Source organism: Muntiacus reevesi, chromosome 2, assembly GCF_963930625.1.
Source record: "Muntiacus reevesi chromosome 2, mMunRee1.1, whole genome shotgun sequence".
Taxonomy (NCBI): Eukaryota; Metazoa; Chordata; class Mammalia; order Artiodactyla; family Cervidae; genus Muntiacus; species Muntiacus reevesi.
In genome coordinates, this window is record NC_089250.1 from 163,582,971 (window position 1) to 163,606,398 (window position 23,428).

Sequence of the window (23,428 nt, forward strand, 5' to 3'; positions counted from 1 at the left end):
ACCGCTGAAGTGGTGGGTGAAGAGGCTGTGATACATTTTGAAGCCAGGGTACATCTCCATGGTCAGAGACAGAAAACATGAAAGGGTTTAAGAAACGTTGCAGTGACTCCTTGGAGAACTAAGTCGTCAGAGGCTGTGAGAGGAGCTGTTTGGGAAGCATCCTTTGCAGAGCTGACTTCATGGGCAGCAGCATCCTCTCCTCATCCGTTATTTCATGATTTATTCTTTTTTTTTTTTTTTGCGGTGCACGATATGTGGGATCTTAGTTCCCCAACCAGGGATCAAACCCACACCCCCTGCATTGGAAGCGCAGAGTCTTAACCACTGGACCACCAGGAGAATCTCCCTTGTTTCTTGTTGAGATGCTGTGCTGCAGGCACAGTGTGGGCTCTGGAGCCAGGATCCAGCCCCACCACCTAGGAGTTGGAGCTGCTGTCCTCTGAGCCCATTACTGTGTCCAGGCCCTGTGCTAGGCAACCTGTATGTGTGGTCAGCTCAGTATGTCTGTGTGTATGTGTTAGTTGCTCAGTCGTGTCTGATTCTTTGCAGCCCCGTGGACTGTAGCCCGCCAGGCTCCTCTGTCCATGGGATTTTCCAGGCAAGGATACTGGAGTGGGTTGCCATTCCCTTCTACAGACGATCTTCCTGACCCAGGGATCAAACCCTAGTCTTTTGCCTTGCAGGCAAATTCTCTACCATCTGAACCAGCAGGGAAGCCCAGAGCCAGCAGGGAAGCCCAGTCAGCTCAGTATTGGCCCCCCAAAGATGTCGACATCCCAGCCCCTGGAACCTGTGAAAATGTTGGGTTGCACGGCAAAGGGGGATAAAGTTTGCAGATGAGACTAAAGTGGCAGTAGGATGACCTTGAGATGGAGAGGTCACCCTGGATTTCCCGGGTGGCCCTAATGGACTCACCAGACTCTTCAGTATGGGCGAGGGAGGAGGAAGAGTCAGAACCAGAGGGAGCTTTGAAGATGCTATGCTGCTGGCTAGAAGATGAAGGAAGGGGCCACAAGCCAAGGCATGCCGGTGGCCTCTAGGAGCTGGAAAAGACAAAGAAACGATAATCCCCTAGAACCTCAGGAAGGAGCATGGCCATGCCCACACCCTGATCTAAACCCAGTGAGGTTCATTTTGTACTTAGGGACCCTGGAATGAAAGACTGAAGGCAAAAGCAGAAGGGGGCAGCAGAGGATGAGGTGGTTAGATAGCATGACCGACTCAGTGGACATGAATTTGAGCAAACTCCAGGAGATACTGAAGAACAGGGGAGGCTGGCATGCTGCAGTCCATGAGGTCGCAGTCAGAAATGAATCAGTGACCGAACAACAACAAATTTGTGTTGTTTTAAGCCACTTGGTTTGTGGCAGCTTACTACAGTGGTGACAGAAAACTCATACAACTCATACAAACCCACCTCACACAGCCTGCATAGTACAGTCAGCCTCCTACATACTTCAGGTTTCGAGCTTTCAAAGATGTGAATGTGCATTCATGCACGTCCAGTCATAAGTTAGGTCCCGTGCCTGCCTACGTTGTCACATGTGTGCACCCTCCATAAGGAGTCGTGTTTTTGTGTACTATCCTGTACAGTACTGTGTATGGTACAGTCTCTTTACTTCAAGGCTAGGATGTCTGGAAACAAGCATAAAAGCAGTGGTAAATAGCTAACTGTGTTCGTTGGGTACCTAGGCTAAGTTTGTAGGAAAGTGTGAAAGTCGCTCAGTCGTGTCCGACTCTTTCCGACCCCACAGACTGTAGCCCACCTGCCAGGCTCCTCGGCCTATGGAGTTTTCTTGGTAAGAATACTGGAGTGGGTTGCCATTCCCTTCTCCAGAGGGTCTTCCCGACCCAGGGATCGAAAGTTTGTTGGACTTAGGAGCAAAGTGGACTTCCGAGCTCGCTCTCAGAAAGATCTTTGTGTATGTAGGGGACTTACTGTATCCTCTTAGCAATGCCTGTAATCCCTACTTTACAGATGAGCGAGTTGCAGCTGTAGGGCCGGAAAGCAGCCTGCAAGAGATTCCACAGCCAGCTTGGGGCAGAACTGACCCCTGCCCAGGTCTGACCTCAGAACTGTGTGACTCTGGACAAGTTATTCCTCAGTTGGGCCTGGGATTGGAATATGACCAGTGAGGCATTCACCTTGGGTGCAAAGTTTAAGGGACACCAAAAACCTCAGCCATTGAGATAAAGTATATCTTAGTGCAATATTTTACGGTGAATATTAACATGATGAACAAAACGTTAAATTTTTAAATAAACAGGGTCAGTCTCAATAATATCCACATCTCTAAAGTGTGAAAGTGAAAGTGTTAGTCACTAAGTCATGTCCAACCCTTTGCAACCCCATGGACTGTAGCCCACCAGACTCCTCTGTCCATGGAATTCTCCAGGCAGGAATACTGGAGTGGGTTGTCATGCCCTTCTCCAGGGGATCTTCCTGACCCAGAGATTGAACCTGGGTCTCCTGCATTGCAGGCATATTCTTCACTGTCGGAGCCAGTAGGGAAGCCATATCTCTAAAAATAAGGAACATATCCCAACTTTGCAGGGCTACTGGGTGGAATTTAATAAAAGGACTTATGGAACCACCTTGAGAACCCCGTCTCCTAGTAGGAGCTCATTCAATGATGGTCATGATTTTACAGCGTACAGCAGGTGGGTGAAGGCTCAGGTTGGCTGAAGATCAAGTCCCAGTCATGCCAGCTGAGTGACCGGAGACTTGGTTCCTCTCTGTGAGTCCACCTACAGACTCAGGGTGGCATCGCCTGCTTCCTGAACTCACTTTCAACTTTTCACTTTTACATGCACAGCATGGTTTTTGCGACTCAGTGGACTTCTCAATCTTTTGTTTTGGCCAGGTTGTTCACTTTCAGTGAGTTTCACCTTCTGAAAACACTCCTTTTGTGGGTCTACCTGCAGCTCAACAGCAAGACTGAGATGCTTCCGATGTACGAAACCGTGTTGATGTTTTTCAGCAGGTAATGTACCTTAGTGTTGATTGACAGATTGTACATACACCGTTTCTTTGCTTGGAATACCATGGAGGAAGCATTAGTGATACTGTTTTTCATAGTATCGTTCAGAGGGCTTACAATGCAGTTTTCTTATGGGATCTAAGATCATGGGATAACTCTGCACCACAAGGTAACTTTAAAAAGTGTATAATAGGGGTGATGAGACAGTCAAGTGCATCTGTGCCAGGACTGTGACAGTCACATGCTCTGTGTCCAGTAAAAGATGTGATACAAAAGGTACTTGTTTCCCTTAGGAAAATTACCATTCTATATTGGTCTTGAGTTTTTCATACTTAAAATGTACCTAAATCAGACCAGAGCATTCTGGCTTGTGTTTCACTAGGTAGTAACATTCCGAATATTCTGGGCAGATGAAAAAGCATTTGAACTTAAAAAGACTTCATGGCATTCATCTAGTCTCTTAGACTCTCTAAGCTTATAAATTCTAAATCTCAACATTTCAGTGAAAAATGACAATTACAGAAAGAGGAGATATAGGTATACATATAAATGATTCTCTTTGCTATACTGCAGAAACTAACATAACATTATAAACAACTATACGCTAAGAATTTTACTATACTCTGATAATTTTACTATACTCTGATAATTTTACTATACCCCAATTAACTTTAAAAATAAATATTACAGATTAGGATGGGCACCATTTAATTATGCTTACTAAATGCAACAATTCTGATCAGTACTTTCTATTGGTAATCTCATTTAATCTACATAGTACTTGGAGCTGGTTTTATTATTCCCATTTTACAGATGAGGAAACTGAGGTGGAGATGACTATCTTGGCAGAGATCATACACGTGATAATGGATAGAGCCTGACTTGAACCCAGACTTGCCAAATACCAAGAAGCTTCCCTTCTCATTCCTGGAATGAGAGGGTTCCTCTCTTGTGCATGCTGCAATTGGTTCAGTAGTGAATCCCTGGGTTTGGTGTTTAGAACAATCCTGAGGCTGCCGCTAGGTTCAATGTTGCTATTAGCCAGTTACTTCAAAAACTGCCTTGCAGTGCATCTTCTTCCCCTGCTGTGTCCTCCTCTGCCTGTGTTTTCTATCTGTTCAGCCCATTAGCAATGTCAGCTTGGGTAGTATGGGGCCCAGAAACGGGCTGGGGGTGAAGGTGAAAACAGTAACCTATATTGCATCTCTTTGTTGTTGTTTAGTCCCTCAGGCATGTCCAAGCCTTTGTGCCCTGTGGACTGTAGCCCACCAGGCTGCTCTGTCCATGGGATTTCCCAGGCAAGAATACTGGAGTGGGCTTCCATTTCCTTCTCCAGGGGATCTTCCTGGATCAGGGATCAAACCCCTGTCTCCTGCCTTGGCAGGCAGATCCTTTACTGCTGAGCCACCTGGGAACCCCATTGTGTCTTTTTAGCCTCTATTAAAACCTTGTAAATACTCTCATATCGTCCAGGCTGGTTGCTGAGTGTGGTGGTCCTATGGGCAAAGAGAGCACCGGGAGGATCTACCCTAGATGGACTGTCTTACCTTCATGGGCAGGCTTACCTCTGTTCCCCACATCAGCAGGGATGGGGGCTTCCAAGGTGTGTTCAAGGAAGTCAGGAGATTCCTTTCCTTTTGCACGAGTGTACAGACAAACACACCTTCCACATATTCATCAACACGTTGACCTGCTTAAGCCAAGTTTCGTTGGCCTTGTTCCGAAGTAGTTAATCTTTTCCTAGAACATCAGTGCACCACGTCAACTAAAGAGCCCATTTTTTCCTGTCTCGTTATTGGGGGAAAGCAGTATTCATTGCCAGAATGATATGTCGTTGCTTAGCTTCTATATAATTTGCTTTGAACTCGAATGTCTTAAATCCACACCCCCCCAACTCTTTTAATAGCCCAAGAGGCACTTTTTCCAGTGAGTCATGCACACCAGGAAAAGTCACTACTTGGCACCAGGTTAGCTCTCCTACTGGAAACGTCTAGAACCGGGAGATAGGAAATGAGCTAGAATGTGGGTGATTCATTTCAACTGTTTTTTACTGGGAGAGGAACAAGTGGAAGTAAAGGAGCTGAGGATTCCTGGCCCCGCCGGAGCTGGGGTCTCGAAGCTTCCTCCTGCCTGGAGGTGGGTCTCACCGTCATAGCTTCTCCATTCCTCCAGAATCCACAGTGATTCCATTTTGATCCCAGACCTCAGCCCTCCATGTGCATTTCTCCGAGGCCCCTGAGCCTGCAGGGATTCCTTGTTGGAAACCGTTCACGTGTTTCCAAGTGGCCTCCCTACCCAACCTGAGCAGTCAGGACGGTATCCTCTACCTGGCGCTGTATTCTCTGACTGCAGGGTGGGAGAGTCCTGCCAGCCTGCCCACCTGCCCTGCATCCCTTCTACCCTCAGTCCCTCCCCTTCCCTCCGGCAAGCTTGGTGTCCCCTTGGGAGAAAAGACGAGACAGTCTGGACCTCAGATGCTCTTCCCCCTGCTGGTCACCCAGGCTCACCCCCACCTTGGAGGCCTGTGGCCCATTTTTAGGACTATTGGTGGCTCACCTCCCATCCCAGCTCACTCCCCACCTATGGGTGGAGCACCTATAGGTGGTGGTGTCACCTCCCAAATTCGTGTCCTGGGTGTTCATTGGGAGGACTGATCCTGAAGCTGAAACTCCAATACTTTGGCCAACTGGTGCGAAGAACTGACTCATTTGAAAAGACCCTGATGATGGGAAAGATTGAGGGCAGGAGAAGCGGATGACAGAGGATGAGATGGTTGGATGGCATCACCGACTCGATGGACATGAGTTTGAGTAAACTCTGGGAGTTGCTGATGGACAGGGAGGCCTGGCATGCTGCAGTCCCTGGGGTCGCAAAGAGTTGGACACGACTGAGCGACTGAACTAAACTGAACTGAGTCCCCAGACTCCTTAGCCAAGGGATCAGCAGTCGCCCTCCCCAGCACCCTGACTCCAGCCAGCTGTGCCTCCTTTTCTCTGTCCATCCATGGAGGGGACCCCGTGGGAGCTTCACCCACTGGTTCCTTCTGAACAGCTTGGTGGGCACATGCATTCTGCCTCTCCGATCACGTCATCAGCAGCTTGAAAGGGAGGCTTTGTAATCCTTTATTGTGACCCCAGTTTACGGGGCACCACGCTGAGCATATAACAGCTTAGGGAATGATGAGATTCCATCAAACATGCATCAGAGAAGTGGGTCTTTCTATGCCGATGCCAGTCTCAGAAAACATCATGTCTGCTACAACTCAAAATCGGAGGGGTGGCTGATAAATCTCCTTATTTATGTATTTAGGCCACACCCTGCGGCATGTGGGAACTTAGTTCCCCGACCAGGGATGGAGCCCGCGCCCCTTGCAGTGGATAAGAGCAGAGTCTTAACGCCGGAACGCTAGGGAAGACCCTCCATCTTTATTGACAAGTAGGGCCTGTTTGGTGGACTAGACTAGGATGAGTTCTAAGGTTTTCATGAGGCTCAGTGAGAAGTAGTGTCTCACCAGGCTGGTGATGCCAAAGCAGGACATGAGCAGGCACTGGTGGTGCCCAGGCTCTGTGTTGGCCTGAAGATCTTCAGGGCTGAGCCTCGGAGCAGCTGGCCTGAGGGTTCGGGCTGTCAGAAGGCACCTCTGCTCCCAGGGTGGAAGCCATGGTCACCCGGGGCCAGAATTGAGTCACCAGGAGAGCTGAGCTCCACAGCCCAGTGAAGACAGAGGGAGCAGCGAGGCCGGGAAGTTTCCACGGCCCCAGATGGGGACACGCCAGGAGCGTTGAAAGGTGGGGCAGAGGACCAGACCTCGGGAGACAGTACACAGGTCTGGGAATGAGAACCAAGGAAGCTGGCTGTTTGGCCCCATTTTTAAAGTTGCATCTGTTGTTGAAAGTATTTACATGACAGAGTGGTTTAAAAGAGCGGTCAGAGTGGACCGTCGCAGTATGGGGACCTCCTCAACGGGACTTTCGTAACGTGACAGCGGCAGGACTAGCTGCCTGAATGTCTGACCAGCCAAGAGTGAGGCTGAGCTGCACCTCCGGGTTCCAGCCGGGCCAGCGGTGGCCCAGCGTCCAGAAAGGAGGGTTTGGAGCGGCACCTGAGCCAACGGACCAGACACGCCGTGTCTTGCTCATCTGTCTTAGCAAAGTCTTGAGCTAGGAGGGAAGGTATTTGAGTAGCTAACTCCTTCGGCACCACTGTACCTGCAAATAAAGACGTGTGTCCAAGTCTTTTTCACTCACTTGTGTTGTTTTATTCATCTATTCTTTTTCATTCATTCAACATAATTACTGGACATTTTCTCTATGCCAGGGGCACCTGGCGGCTCAGAGGGTAAAGAATCTGCCTGCAGTGCAGGAGACCCGGGTTCGATTTCTGGATCCGTAAGATCCCCTGGAAAAGGGAATGGCTACCCGCTCCAGTATTCTTGCCTGGAGAATTCCATGGACAGAGGAGCCTGGCAGGCTACAGTCCATGTGGTCACAGAGTTGGACATGACTGAGCGACTAACACTAATGGGGACACCAGTGGAAAGTTAAAGGGGCAATTTATTTGCCCATCACCATGTTTAAGAACATCTTCAAGCTTATTTTCATTTTTGTCTATATACATCAATATAGAAAGGGAACATATGCGTGTGTACACTTATATGCACACACACACACATACACACACATGCTCAGCACCCACAGCCTGTTTTCCTGGCAGTAGTTAATTTAGAAAAACAAATAGACTGTCCAGAATTAAATTTAACATTTCCTTGTAAGAAAAACAAAAAGTGTAATCAAAACCATTGCCTTCATTGGTTCATGGAGGAAAAGTCATCATTTCATTCCACTCAGCAATCTGAGAAGTCCAGGGGAGCTGTAAAGACTCATCCATGGGAAAAGGGCCAGAGGCAAATTTTCCACTTTTTTTAAAATACATTTTTCATCAAAATAGAAAACATACAGTGAAGTTCACAGACCTTGAGTGAATAACTCAATTAATTTCTGCAAAGTGCACACACCTGATTAGTTACTCACTCATTCCCACTTTTGCAACCCCACGAACTGTAGCCCACCATGCTCATCTGTCCATGGGATTCTCCAAGCACGGATACTGGAATGGGTTGCTATGCCCTCCTCCATGGAATCTTCCCAACCCAGGGATTGAACCCATGTCTCCTACATTGCAGGCGATTCTTTACTGTCTAAGCCACCGAGGAAGCCCATAACCAGTACCCAGACCAAGAAGCAGAACTTGACCAGCCCCCTAATGCGTCTTATCTCAGTCACCACCTCTCTCACACCAAGGTAAACAATATCCTGCTTTCTTTGACTAGGAGGTTGTCTTGGCTGCTTTTGAATTTTATATAAATAGAATCTTAGAGCATAGACTTTTCTTGTCTGGCTTCTTTTACTCAACAGTATGTCTGTAAAATTTATTCAGGGATGAATGGCCAGGGAGGGTAGGGGCTTACATTTGCAAATTGGTGGTGGAGCTGGGTGGACCTGGGGCGCCTAGTTCTTCAGATACATCCTTTGACTTTGAGATCTTAGAGTTAAGGGCAAGTCATGAACAGACCTGTTATTCTTGTCTTTAGCTGCTTTATTAATCCCTAAATGGGTCCCTCGCAGACACTGCAAGGGTGGATTCCAGCAACCTCACCAGAAGGAGGTCATTGAAAACAGTCAGTGAAGTCAGTTTCCACCCAGCCCCAAATATTAGATTTCCCTGACCTCTGCAGTTAAGTCTTCTCCTTCCTAGTGAAAGTAAAAGTGCAAGTCGCTCAGTCATGTCCAACTCTTTGTGACCCCATGGACTGTAGCCTGTGTCCATAGATTTCTCCAGGGGATCTTCCCAACCCAGGTCTCCTGCGTTGCAGGCAGATTCTTTACCATCTGAGCCACCAGGGAAGCTCCTCCTCCTTCCCATGTCCTGTCCAAATCTGACCCAGTTTTTACAGAGCTTAAGGACTCCTCCTGGAAGTCTTCCTGGATCTCACCTGCACACTGGGCAGATTCCTTCTCTCAGTTTCTTGCAGAGAGAACAAGAGCATGAGCTGGCTGAGTGTGTGCACCCTGGTCTGACAAACCCAGCACCACCTTCACACATATACCTCTCGAGAGGAGCCTCCAAGGAGAGCCACCCAGCCATGCCCTGTATCCCTAGTGGCCCAGCCCTCAGGCATCTGGAATGAAATACACCATAATGCTGGGTGCCAGGTCAGGCAGAAGCCATGCATCTCCTGTGATTAATGGATGGTGTTTGCACATGTAACCATGCAGTGTTCATAAAGCTGGGCAACCCTGGTGTGAAACTCAGATCTCTATACTGGAACATTCGTTTGGAAGTATTCCATGAGTCATGGACATGAAGGTGGTTAAGTTGTTCTCTCTCAGAGTCTCTCCATTAAGTGCTATGCAGGGAGGTTCATATATTTCAAGTCAGGGTTTCTCATGTCCTGACTTTTGCATTTCTTACCTGTTTGATTTCTTCTCTGGCTCTGATCACATGGCTCCCGTCCCCCTTAGCTTGGCTTTCAGGAAACTGAATCTCGCTTCTTTTCAAGGTGCCTACATATCATCGATTCCTATTCCCTACTGCCTTTGCACTTCCTTCACCTGGCTTCTTGGCTTTCCACCCAAACTATGCGTGCCTGCTCAGTCACTCAGTCGTGTCCGACTCTTTGCAACCCAATGGACTATAGCCCACAGGCTTCTCTGTCCATGGGATTTCTCAGGCAAGGAAGAATGCTGGAGTGGGTTGCTATTTTGTACTGCAAGGGATCTTCCCAGCCCAGGGATCAAACCTGCGTCTCTTGCATTACCAGGAAGATTCTTCACCACTCCGCCTGGGAAGTGGGAAGGGAAGCTACCTGGGAAGCCCTTCCACCCAAACTGGGTGAACCCCAAACGTCCTCTTCAACCATAAGAGTGGAGACTTTGGAGAACACAAGGAATACGTGTCTGAACGCAGGAGGCCCTTGCAGAAGGCAGTTAGAGTCATTATTAGATAACATTTCTAGTCTCGGTTTTGCCTTTGGGCAAAGGTCAGGACCATCTTCATCTTCCTAGTCAAGATGACATTGACTGGTCTCGATATATGACCAATAGGACTTGGCCTGACAAATAAGCAGACAGAACCCCATGAGCATTTAGGAAAATTGGCATAGACTAGCTTGGTCTGTGCGTGCGTGTGTGTGTGTGTGTGTGCGCGCGCGCGCACACATGCACTGGGCTGGAACTGCATTCCTAGAAGTAAGTGGAGGGGTAGGATAGTAGGACTGAGGCTGGTGGGTCGGCAAGGACCAGTTCATTCATCCAGTTAATTCACTTAACATTATTGCAAGCTGGCAGACAGCCAGACACTGCAAAGGGTACCGTGAATATGAGTAAACAGAACTGATGAAAACCCCCATCTTCACAGAGTTGACAATCCAGGCAGCAGAGCCAAACGTATGCCATAAGTAAGGTGTGTGTTGAAAGGTGTCGGCCGTGAGTCTGAGCCCCACCACTGCTGTTTGCGGACTGCAGGTTAACAATACTCTCTCCTCAGTCTGACGCAGGTTCTTTCTGACTCAAAGCAGAGGCCCAGCACGGCGCTTGGCAGGACGCCCTGAATCGTAGTGACATTTGGTGGGTGATGGTGGTGCTGGCGACATTCAGAACTGTTGTTTCTTTACCACACTTTGGTGTCGGGAGCTGAGGGGACCATTTCCTGCTTCTTGGGTTTCAGAAGGCATCCGGGTCTTCTGCACCGGGTTATCTTTTGGAAAAAAGCCCTTTCCCCTTCTCATCTTGTATTATCGCCCCCAAGTCGGTCATGTGTTTCAAACTTCACTTTAAAATATGAAATATTCAAACATTTCTCATAGAGACAAAGTAATTTTTAACACCAGTTTTTTACTGAGGTAAAAAGTACATAACAATGTAAAAATGACCATTTTACCCATTTTTATGTGTACATCTCAGGGGCATTACGTACATTCACACTGTCGTTCAAGGGTTCCCATCATCCTTCTCCTGAATTTGTTCTGCCTAAACTGAAACTCCATACACATAAAGCAATAAATCCCCATTCCTCTCTCCCTCCACCCCTGGCAACCAGCATTCTACCTCTGTCTTTGTGAATTTTACTGTTTAGGAAGCTCATCTGCTTCCCAGGTTGACTTAGCGGTAAAGAATCCGCCTGCCAAGCAGGAGACACGGGTTTGAACCCTGTGCCAAGAAGATCCCCTGGAGAAGGAAATGGCAACCCACTCCAGTATTCTTGCCTGGAGAATCCTACGGACAGAGGAGCCTGGCGGGCTACAGTCCATGGGGTCTCAAAGAGTCTGACACAACTTAGCTTTTAAACAGCAGCAGGAACCTCATAGAAGTGGAGTCATACAGTACTTTTGCTCTTTTGTGTCTGACTTATTTCACTTAGCATAATGTCTTCAAGTTTCATCTGTGCTGTAGCATGAGTCAGAATTTTACAGTGTGCATTTAAAAGGCTAAAATTTGAAGTGCTGGGCTAATGGGGCTCTGAGTCTGAAGGGTAAATGATTCTAACTGATGACAGGAGGGAGGAAGTGAGAAGGTCGTGGCTGACCACAGCTCTAAAGTGACAACCTGCGCTGGTCTGATGGAGACTTGTCCCCGGTGCTGTCTTTCAGGAGGTCAGAAGGAGGGATTTGTCCCCAGTGCCTTGTGAGCAGATCCCAGAGCTGACCTGAGTGTATCTTTCAGTATCAAGGATCTATGAATCATCCTCCCTAATGGGCTCATGCTCCAAGGGTTTCCAACGACCTTTAAGAGCCAGACACCATAGCCTGAAGCTTTTCTCAGAAACGTTAGTGTGTGCTCAGTCGCTCAGTCGTATCTGACTCTTTGCTACCCCATGGACTGTAGCCCACCGGGCTCCTCTGTGCATGGGATTCTCCAGGCAAGAACACTGGAGGGGCTGCCATGCCCTTGCTAACCCCAAAGTGCCTGTACAGACAGAGCTCAGCACCGGGGGAGCCAGGCCAGCCTTTGATTCCACCAAACAGCCTGTGAAGGGGCTCCGACTGCACAGCCAGCTTCCCCACTTTATGTGACATAAAGAGACTGATGAGTGTGTTCATCCTTGGCCCAGAAAATCCAGGTGCCACCAATCCCCGCCCCCCAACCTTGACCAGCGAAACCGAATTAGATTGATATGCTCGGGCTGTCTCCAGAAGTCTCGACAGAGTCCTGGCTCTGCCGTGGTCCACCCCCTCAGCTCTAGGGGCAAGATTACACCCATTGATTCGAAGGGGTTGCACCACACCACTCAGATGTTTGGGGAATTTAGAGAATCAGCAGCGGGGGCCACTGGCGGAGGCCACTGTTTACTTCCTTTGAGGTGGCCTGGAGCTCCGTCGAGTTAGAGGGTGGCAGCCTTGGACAGCAAGGAGATCAAACCAGTCAGTCTTAAAAGATATCAACCCTGAATGTTCATTGGAAGGATGATGCTGAAGCTGAAGCTCCAATACTTTGGCCACCTGATTCGAACAGCTGATTCATTGGAAAAGACCCTGATGCTGGGAAAGATTGAAAGCAGGAAGAGAAGGGAACATCAGAAGACAAGATGGTTGGATGGCATCACTGACTCAATGGATATGAGTTTAAGCAAACTCCGGGAGATAGTGAAGGACAGGGAAGCCTGGCGTGCTGCAGTTCATGGGGTCACAAAGAGTCAGACACATCTTAGGGACTGAACAACAAGAAGCGATAATGAATGCCACCAAGAACCTGATCCTGCATTTGACCGGCTCCAGTCCAGGTCTCTTTCCCTGGGGGAGGAGACGATGGTGGTAATGGTGAGGACCAGAGTACTCTGGTGGAACCAGCAGCTGTGCCCAGCGCTTCACAAGAACTGTCACCTCTACTTCTCCCAGGGAAAGTACATGTGGCAATTGCCCCCCGATGAGAAGGAGATGGAAGCCTGGGCAGGCGAGGTCCCATGGCTGACCGCCGGCTGCCCCAGGACTGGAACCTGGTCTGTCTGGCTCAGGGACCCCAAGCATGGCTGGGCAGTGGATGAGCTGACTCGTGACCTGGCCAAGTCAGCCCCCGTCAGTACCACTTCCTGTGACCCAAAGGGGCCTGTCTCAACAAAACCCTTCCAGAATCCTCTCTGGGAGGAGGTCTGCCCATAGAGGTCCTGGCTGATGGTTGTTAGGTCTGAGTGCCTCTCACAGGGAGGCTCGGGTCCCTCCTTACCCTCCCAGAATCCTTCCCACAAGCTGTGGAGTTGGCGCCTGGGGGCTTCTGAGCTGGAGGGGACATCTGTCTTCTAGGTAGTCCTTTCCCAGTTGGGCTGAGACCACATTAACCTGCAGCTCCAGCAAGTTCAGTCTCCTCTGGGGCTGCTCTGGGCTGTGGGAGCCCTTGCCGAGAGTACAGGTTTATTCCTCAGAGCACGAAGCTGGACTGGGGGGTTGTGCCATCAGCCCCTTCTTCCCTTCTTGACGTTTGCACCAATCATGATGCCGCCCAGCTTCTTCTTCCTTTAAATGGTAAGAGAGAGGCAGAGAAGGAAGTGGCATTTAAGTCAGAAAAAGGAGGCAAGCAAGAGTTTTTGTCCAGCTAAGAAGTCCGTGTTTCTCGGAGTACTGGTATGGCCCCACTAGCCCAGCTCTTACTGCCCTGGGTAATGGAGGGCTTGTTTCAGGATCAATAGCCCTTCACTCCTGGAAGCATCAGCCTTCCTTTATTTATGCCTGGTCCATCCACCCCAGAGATAGGTCCCCAGTGATTGCATGCTAAGTTGCTTCAGTTGTGTCTGGCTCTGTGTGACCCTATGGACTGTAGCCTGCCAGGTTCCTCTGTCCATGGGTTTCTCCAGGCAAGAATACCATGAAGTGGGTTGCTATGCCCTCCTGCAGGAGATCTTCCCAACCCAGGGATCGAACCCTATGTCCCTTATATCCCCTGCATTGGCAGGCAGGTTTTTTACCACTATCACCACCTGGTAAGCCCAGGTCCCCAGTGGATTCTAATAAATAATCATTGAATTTGCATTCACTCATTCGTCTTCGTGCTCCAGCCCCTTTCCCAATGCCTCAGCATCCCTGATCTTCTCTCCTGTGACCACTGCCTGAAGAGGAGTTGGAGAGCCCCAGGAATTCCCAGATCTTGTGAAAACACATGGTCCCCAGGCAGGGTGGTGCGCACCCCCAGCAGAGGCGGGACATGGAGCCAATGAAGCGTTCAGTCTGGCTGGGACAGGGTGTGATTTGGACACCACTCCTGATTCATGGAAAAATATCCTAAAAGTGCCCTTGGCTGGTCTCATACAGGAACTGACTTGAGGGAACGGCTACGTTTCCAAAGGGACTTGGAAAATTATCCCTTGTTGTCCCCATTGGTCAAAAGTGACTATTTTACAAAGCAAGTTGTTTCAAAACAGGAGTGGATGTGTGTACGTGTCTTCTCAAGGTGAGTGTGATCTCAGCCCGGCCCTGACGTCAGCCACGTGTGGAAATTAACCGAGTTTAGTATTAACAGTGTCGCAGAGAGCTGATCCCGGAACCAGCTGCTAAAATGAGTTACCCACTCATCTGACCTTGCCTTTTAATTCTACCAGAAAGTGCTTCTTAAAAAAAATTTTATTTAGTTTTGACTGTGCTGGGTCTTCGTTGCTGCATGGGCTTTTCACTTGGGGGCTTCTCACTGCAGTGGTTTCTCTTGTTGCAGAGCTCGGGCTCTGGGGCCTACACACTTCAGTAGTTGTGACTCTAGAGCAGCTCAGCCTTCATGGCACATGGGCTTAGTTGCTCCGTGGCTCGTGAGATCCTCCAGAATCAGGAACAGAACCCGTGTCTCTGGTGTCTCCCACATTGACAGGCGGATTCTTTACCACCGAACCACCAGGGAAGTCCCAGAAAATGCTCCTGAAATGCCTCAACCGCCCGTTGGTCAGTTACTCAAGGTACAGGAAGAATCAGCAGCTGTGGGTTCAAGTCCTGGCTGAGTCATTGTTTTTAACTCTCTAAAATGGAGCCGATGGTTTTAGTCCTGTCTGCCCCCTTGAGAAGCTTGTGAGACTCAAGTGAGAAAATGTATCTTGAAACCCTCTGTACAGCCCCATGTGTTCCATCATCATTTAATAAGTATTTGTCAGGCACCCACCATGTGGTACCAGAGGGATGTGTAGCCTTTTGTCTCGTTACAACCTCAGTGGCAGCCGCCCTCCGCTTCTGCACTCCACATCCACCCCAGAGAGAACCAGGCACCATCTACCTCTGGTGGGTGGAATCACTGGCCTCTGATGTGACTTTCACGAGCCCCTGCCTATTCCAGAAAGGAGGGTTCTGAAAGCCTTTTATCCTTTTTGCCCCTCTGCTAAGCTTCCCCAGGAACTGTTCCTTTCTGGACCGGGACGTGGGACAGAACTTCATCCCTCTCTTCCTTTGCCTGCGTCTGCACAGCATCACCAAAGGTAAGCCCTGCCCGTGGGAGGGCATCCAGGGGAGGCCATTGGCTGCCCTGCCCCTCAGCACTCCCAGAGAAGCCCACCAGCCATTTCCAAAAGAATCAGCTGAGGTCGAGATCTGGCTCTATCACTTCCAAGGTGTCTGATTTGGGGAAAGTCACTTAGCTGCCTGGTCTCAGTTTCCTTGTCTGTAAAATGGGGATAATAAAAGATTCTGTGAAACATGATGATGGATGGAAGGGCCTCAGTGGTTGTGAAAGTGCACTCAGCACCCAGGCCTGGGTTGTTGCCAACTAACCAAGGGCCTGGCCTCTTAGTGCGGCAGCCCCTCTGGGTCATTCCCTTGCTCAGTGGGTTGGCAGAAAACTGTGGGTCTGTGCTCCAGGCTAGAGTTTCCTCATCCTTATGCTCTGGGCCCAAGGCAAGGCAGCTGTGACTTGGAAAACGTGGGCACTCTTGGGGAGTGTGTTTGGGGCAGCCCAGGTGGCCACTCGGTGAGGTTTTTGCATCTGAAAGGACATTGGAGAACTTTTTCAAAGTCATTTCTAGTCATCCAGATTGAATGAGTCGCTCTAAACCCAACAAATGGTTGATGGAGCCCAGATAGATTTGTCCAAATGGCTTCTAGATATTCCAAACACACTTGTTTATCAGATCTCAATCCTCCCTCCTGGGCAGGATTGTGGACAGGGGGTGGGGGAGGCTGGCTGTGAACACTTTGGGAGAAAGTGTCTTGAAATGTCTCACTTGGGTCCCGTATGTCTAAGGATGGGATAGGAATGCTCTCCCATCCTCAGCATCCCAATTTCCTCCTCTTTCCCTCCGTAAACAAGACTTCTGCGGTTCTGTTAGGAATAAATCCATAAGAATGTTCCCTTTGTGCTTCTTCCCAGGCAAGGATCTGGAAGAACTTAGGCACATAAACTTCTTCCCTGAATCCTGGCTGGTCCGGGTTACCTCCAACCACTACCATGCGGTGAGTCGCCAACTCAGCAAGGAAACAGTTATCGAAATTTATTGCCTTTGCTTTTTCTGGGGATGTGTTTTGCATTTGAAACCTCTGGGCTTCTGAGGTCGGGAAGTATCTGGATCCTTCCCCAGGGGAAGTGGACAGAGCCAAGCCTGGAGGGGAGGAGGGAGGTGGCCCTGCCTTGGAGCCCAGGTGTTTAGAGCATCAGCCCTGTTGACCTGAAGAGTCAGGGGCCTTTGGCCACATGGCACACCACACTGAGTCCCCTCACAGATGCAAATGTCATGTACTTGTTATTGGACATTTTCAAAATGCAGAGAAATTGAAAGAAAGCAAATGCATACCATCAGACCCATCACCCAAAACAACTACTACTAACGTCTCATTGCACATGACCTTCCAGTCTTAAAAAAAAAAAAAAAAAAAAGCACTGTTCTTTTATCTTTTAATGAAATGTTCTTTTATCACCACTTTCACCAAAAGGATGTGCTACAACACCTAACCCTAACCCTACCACTTGGTGACTGGCCAGTGCTTCTTGGCCTCTGCTTTGTTGCAGAAAAGTCATGGTGTTTCTGATTGTTAACTATTATAAATAGACTGTATGGTGAATGCATTTGCACATGATGGTTTATTTTGACTAAGAATTATTTTCTTATAGGATAATTTGAAGAGTAAAAAATACTGGCCCCAAAAGGAACGTGCACTTTTGTTCTTGATATATGTTAGCAAACTTGGGACCAAATGACTCCTTACCCAGTGATAAATGAGGTGCCTTCCTTTGAGCTCAGCAACATTTTCCTTTTCCATCACTTGTGTCAATTGTGAAGTGAACAGTGGCATTTCATTTTTTAATATACATCCCCTTTATTCCTAGTAAATGTGAGTATTTTTCCATGTGGTGTTTCCCTCTTTGTGAATTGTCCATGCAAACTATTGTGCTTCTTATGTGCTTCCAATAGTGCGTTTTCAGAGATGAAATGGGGCAGTGTTTGAGTTCTGAAGGTTTATGAGTCACTAGTTAAAATTCAATTCAGCTCAACAAATACCTATTGTAATGTGCAAACCACAGGGCTCAGTGGCCCCTGCACAGTAGATAAGGCCTCCATGGAACTGTGCTTTTTTGGGATGTAGCTCAGAACTGTGCTCTGATGGAGCAGAGAAGGAGAGGGGTGACAGAGAAAGAGGGGAGAGTCTCGGGGCTGGGGCTGGACTCCTCAGGGAGTCCCCACCTCCCTCTTTATATCCCTCTGGCCCACACACCTCCTCCCTTTTGCCGTCCACCATCAATGTCATTCTCCTGAAATTTGCTCCCTCCTGACCCCAGCTCTCATGTGGAGCCTGCCATATGGGGCCATACCTGCTCTTGACTTTATAGCCAAGAATATTCTCTGCCTTGTGATTGGCCTCCCAATGAACACATTTTATTTCTCAGCTAAGGAAAAAAAAAATGCTGGGGCATCTTTTGCGTCTTCATCTTTGCATCCTGTGAACTCCTTCAGCGTGGTACCTGGCTAGCAGGTTTTCAGTAAGTTCTGTGGACTGGATTCATGGGTGAATATATGCTCCAGAGACAGAACTCTTTTGAACACAGTGAGGGATGTTGGGATCAATGCAGTGAAGATGTTGGGGAATCAGGTTGCTGGTAAGTGGTATGTGTTTTCCTTTCAGCTGGAGAATGGGGGCGACATGGCCCACGTGAAAGACCTAAGCACCCAGGCGGTGAGATTCGGGCTGCTTTTTAACCAGGTACTGACCACCGGGCTGAGCAAGGGGAAGGACCATCCCACCTCGTGCTTGGTCAGAGACCTTTGTACAATGGCCGTGGTCAAGTCTTACCTGTGGCAAGATGGCCAAGGCAGAAAAGGAAATTGTAGGTGTCACTCTTAAACACTCGCCACCCCCTCAGGGGTAAAATTCACAAAACGAGGCCCTGGCATAGGGCATTCAGTAACTTGATATACACAGCTACGTTGCCCCATGAGGTTGACCAGCTGTCTCAGTTTTCAGGGTTGGAGGTATTTCCCTGGGGATATAGAACTTTCTGTTCTAAAGCCAGGAAAGACCTGGGCAACCTGGGATGAGTTGGTCATCCTCTTCCCCACAAATATGGTGAGCTGCCAACCGCTCAAGAAGAGATTCCACTCTGAGCCCATGCTTAAGGTTGCCAGGGTGGCTATTCTGGGCAGCTATTTTGATGGAGCCCAGACTCAAACCAGCTGTGAGTTGGGAGCTCGGGTGCAGAGCACCTGGGGACTCAGCCACCAGAGGAGTCCGAGGGGCTGGGAGCTGCACTGCCTTGGGCTCCCTTGACAGGCATGATTCTCCAAGAACTGGCTGCAACACTCCATCTTCACTAAAGCCACCCAAGAAGTGCTCCCAAAAGGGTTCATATTTTAGGGGGTTGGGGCCCTGAATCTATCTTCAGATACTGCCCCCTGGGTCAAGCCTGGATGGGCTGGGTCCAGCCGCTTGCTTGCAGAGAGCTGTCCAGGTGGACAGACTGCAGACAGCAGTGTCCAGGACACCCTGCAATGCATGTGGGCATGGAGGGTCTCTTAGGGCCACTGAATTGTAGCAGAACATTCTGTTTTAAAGGTCTGCAGACCGAGGGTCATCCAAGAACATGCTTAACTCATTCTTCTCCCCACTAAGGGGCATGCAGAGCAAAAAGTATAGCCCCTGAGTGCCAACCTGCAAAGATTTGTGAAGTCACTACAGTTTGTCTTCTCCTTCCTAGGCTACAATTGTTGTCATGTTTTAAATCACAAATTAGTCCCTTTAGTCTTTGTATCTAGAATTGGTTTTGCTATGTCCTCTTCCCTTTGAATACTGAAGATTTTTCTCCCTGTCACTTTGTTGCTTACCTTTCCTCATTTAGGAGTATACGACACATTCAAAAGTGATTACCATATATGGATTCTTCTTTGAGATAAAAGGAGTCAAGCATGACAGTACTTCCTATAGTTTTCATATGCAGGTAAGGAGGACAGAGCATGGGAGAGGTATGTCTCTGAAGCAGCCTTTGAGATTCAGTCGATTCATATTGAATTAATAATAATTGATTAAACATTAATTGCTAATCCATTTGGAATGTGTTGTAGGCCTGGTGTTAATCAGGCTGATAGGTGTGATGTCATTTGATTTTTTCAACAACGTTGTGAGGTTGCAGTTATTAGCCCATTTAACGGATGAGGATCTCAAAACTGAATGTCTTCATGTTTGTATGACTTCCACTGCTAAGGCCAGCGTTAAGTGCTAGTCCTCTGAAACCACATCTGGAGCTCAGTTCATTTTCTTTCTTTTTTTAAGGATTTTTTTATATGGTCCATTTTAAAATTCTTTATTAATTTGTTACAGTATTGTTTCTGTTTCTGTTTTGGTTTTTTGGCCATGAGGCATGCAGGATCTTAGCTTCCCAACCAGGGATCGAACCCATATCCCCTGCATTGGAAGGCGAAGTCTTAACCACTGGACTGCCAGGAAAATCTTTCAACTTGCTTTCAATTTGTACATGCTGGGTGATGTTTTACAGGTGGCCCTTCTTTCGTGGAGGTAGCACGTAGTGCCTGTAAAGACAGAGGGAATGGTCTTATTTAGGGTGGCAAAGCAGAGCTGTGGGCAGGACCCTGGAGGAGTCAGGAGGGTGAAGGCCTTCGCTTCCAAGCTCCTGCTGGACTTTGAGGAGAGGCAGGTGAGCTGGCTTTCAGAGTAGAGACTGAATTCAAACTGCCTGGTGAGCTGTATGATCCTGGTGAGCCCAGGAAACTCCTAAGTTCCACTCCCCCGAACTTTAAGACAGAGAAGGTAATATGACCTACCTCCCTAGGTTGTTGTGAGTATTAAATGTGTTAAATTGTGCAAACAACTTGGAACAGGGCCCCGATGATGATGGTGACAACTCTGATGGCGGACCCTTATGCTCCACTTAGGATTTGATTAGAAGTCTCGTAAACTTTAAGCTCCTTGAGAAACCATATCTTTAATTTTACCATACCTCTTTAAAGTGTATTTATTCTCAGCTGCATTGGGTCTTCATTGCTGTGAGAGAGGCTTCTCTGGTTGCAGCGTGCGGGTTTCTCAGTGAGTGGCTTCTTTGGTTGAGGAGCGCGGGTTCTAGGGTGTTCAGGCTTCAGTAGTGGCTTTTAGTAGTAGCTTAGTTGCCCCGTGGCATGAGGGATCATCCCAGACCAGGAATCAAACCCTTGTCCCCTTCATTGGCAGGCAGATTCTTAACCAGTGGCCCACCAGAGAAGCTCTACCATATCTATTACCACTGCCAATCACAGTATCAAGAAGGTAGGGGTGGTACATTTGGATCATGAATGGATACATGAATGAGAATCCTGGGTTTGCTTCCAGCTTAGCCACACCTCTTTATGTTTCCTTGAGCGGGTCACATCTCTTCCTTGGGCCAGTCCTTGGTCTTCAGTGACTCAGGCATTTCCGTCCATAATGGATTTTACTGGATGGAAGAGATGAATTATTTAACAGTAGCTGAAGTGCTCATATGAATACTATGTCGGTTTTTAAATTCTGGCAAAGCCATGTGAAGACCTTCCAATTCAATACGGATTGACTTCCTGGCATTTTTCTGAGTTGTCCAAATCCCAGTCCATCGGCCATTACTCATGGTGAGGGTTCAAATGCCGACTGACTCAGCAGCAAGTGTGCTCAGGAAATGGGGCCATGGGGAAGTGCTTGCTCCCTGCACACATCAGACGGGAGGGCTGAGGTGCCAGGAACCAGGTTTCGCTGACTCTGGGTCACCGGTTTCAGTCCCACCTAAGGCGGGTCCCCCTTCTTGCAGAGAATAAGACACACTGACTTGGAATGTGCGGTCTATGAGAACATTCCCATCAGCCTGAGAGCAGAACGCCTGGTGACGTATGAGATCAGAGCCCAGACCCTGGTGGATGGCAAGTGGCAGGAGTTCAGGACGAACCAGATCACGCAGAAGTTCGGGTTGGTCAAGCCATCCTGCAGAAGCCACGTGAGTGCTTGTCTTTTCTCTCTGGTTTCTCTTTTTGCTCTTTCTCTCCTCCGCACCTTTTTTGGGATCACTGACTTTACATCTCCAGTGATCTACAGGTGAAGTTTCTTAGGTTTTTAAAGGATCATCACAGCTCCAAATAACGCTAAAGAGAAACCTCCTAGAATGTAATCTGGGCATACTGAAAACTTTATAAGTCAAACCAGACTGCTTGATTTGGGTCACGCCAGGTCCTTTCTCCAGCTTCCCCAGTGGCTCAGCAGTAAAGAATCTGCCTGCAGTGCAGAAGATGCAGGAGGCATGTGTTCGATCCCTGGGTCAGGAAGATCTCCTGGAGGTGGGCATAGCAATCAACTCCAGTATTTTTGCCTGGAGAACCCCATGGACAGAGGAGCCTGGTGGGCTACAGTCCACAGGGTCGAAAAGAGTCAGACACAACTGAAGCGGCTGAGCATACATGCATGCAGGTCCTTTTTATAAATATGGAAGGATACTTTTAGGGGGAGGAGGGATGTTTGGTGGAGGGTATTTGCTGCCAGCACCTCCACTCTTGCCTGAACTTCACCTGTCACTTCCACCGAAATCCACGGCCCAGTCCACCTGCCCATTGCTCATCCGAGGAGAACTGAGGTCATCTGCCTCAATGGGCTGCCCCAGCATCCAGGTTGATTCAGTACCTGGCTTTACTCCTGACGACTGCAATCCAGAAACTGCCGGAGAGCCTGTCTGCAGTGCTGGGAGGCTGTGAATCCAAGCCCTCACTGCCGTGCAGAGAATGGGTGTACGTGCACACCAGTCCTGGCTGCAGTCAGAATCACCTGGTCCTTTGCAAAGTCCCCAGGTCTGAGTGCCTCCCAGACTTGACCACTTATCCTGTGTGGGAGGAGGGACCCAGATATTAGTATTTTTCAAAGCTTCTCAAGTTATTCTCTATGATGTTAGAAATCAGAATAGCAATTTCCTTGTGCAGGCGGAAGGCAGGAAGAGAAGGGGATGACAGAGGATGAGACGGTTGGGTGGCATCAACCGACTCGATGGGCATGAGTTTGAGTAAACTCCGGGAGTTGGTGATGGACAGGGAGGCCTGGCGTGCTGCTATCCATGGGGTCACAAAGAGTCAGACACGACTGAGCGACTGAACTGAACTGTGGAGGCAGGAGCAGGGGAAGCTGGAATGTTGACCAGGAGGGACTATGAGAGAGATTTCAGAAGTAGCTGAAATGTTCTTTATTATGATCAGGATGGTGACCACACAGGAGTGCTCACCTGGGAAAATCCATCAAGATGTATCCTTAAGTTTGGTGTACTCTTTTGTATTCAAGCAAGACTTAATTTTTTCAGGTTTGTTTTAAAATCTTTCCCTACGTGATTCTTGGTATGCAGCCGGAGTTGAGAAGCAAGCACCTTACACAGTTGCTAGGCCTTCCTCTTTTCAACCCTTCTAGAGGGTGATTGCATTTGTCCTAAAAGTTTCATTTGCTTTGTTTTGTTTCATCTTTTAGGCCTTGAAAATCCAGACTGTGGGCATCCCTATCTATGCAAGTTTTTCATTCGTCTTCTCATTATCTTAACAGTTTTCAGAAGAATTTCTTCCACTGGTCCACATAAGAAGAAATAAAATAACATTAAAGGTACTGCTCAAATATTCAGCTGACTCTCCTAGTTAGCAATGATTGCGTTAGCACTTTTGTTCTCTGTCCTGGTCTGTTGGGCTGCTATAACAAACCACCGCAGGCTGTGAGGGCGGGGGGGCTTATAAACAACAGAACTTGATTACTCACAGTCTGGAGGCTGGAAGTCCAAGATCAAGAGGCCTGCAGACTCTACATGCTGTCTGGTGAGAACTTGCTTTCTGGTTCATAGACGGCTGTCTTCTCCCCATGTCCTCACGTGGTGGAGGGGGTAGGGAGATCTCTGGGGCCTCTTTTAATGAGGGCACTGATCCCACAGAGAGGGCCTTGCCCCCATGACCTATTCACCTCCCAGAGGCCCCACTTCCTAATGAGATTACCTTGGGAGGTTAGAATTCAACACATGAATTCTGGGGAGACA

General features: G+C 48.5%; 1 protein-coding gene across 1 annotated transcript in view; it reads left to right on the forward strand.

Moving 5' to 3' along the window:
- Positions 1-23,008, forward strand: part of BTBD16 (BTB domain containing 16) — a 50,095-nt gene extending 27,087 nt beyond the window's left edge. Inside the window, exons 9-15 of the mRNA XM_065920143.1 lie at positions 2,865-2,984; positions 15,328-15,419; positions 16,307-16,389; positions 18,055-18,132; positions 19,265-19,363; positions 21,194-21,376; positions 22,879-23,008. Coding sequence (XP_065776215.1) covers positions 2,865-2,984; positions 15,328-15,419; positions 16,307-16,389; positions 18,055-18,132; positions 19,265-19,363; positions 21,194-21,376; positions 22,879-22,947 — 724 coding nt within the window. The 3' untranslated portion in view covers positions 22,948-23,008. The remainder of the gene's footprint in view (positions 1-2,864; positions 2,985-15,327; positions 15,420-16,306; positions 16,390-18,054; positions 18,133-19,264; positions 19,364-21,193; positions 21,377-22,878) is intronic.
- The last annotated feature ends 420 nt before the right edge of the window (positions 23,009-23,428 follow it).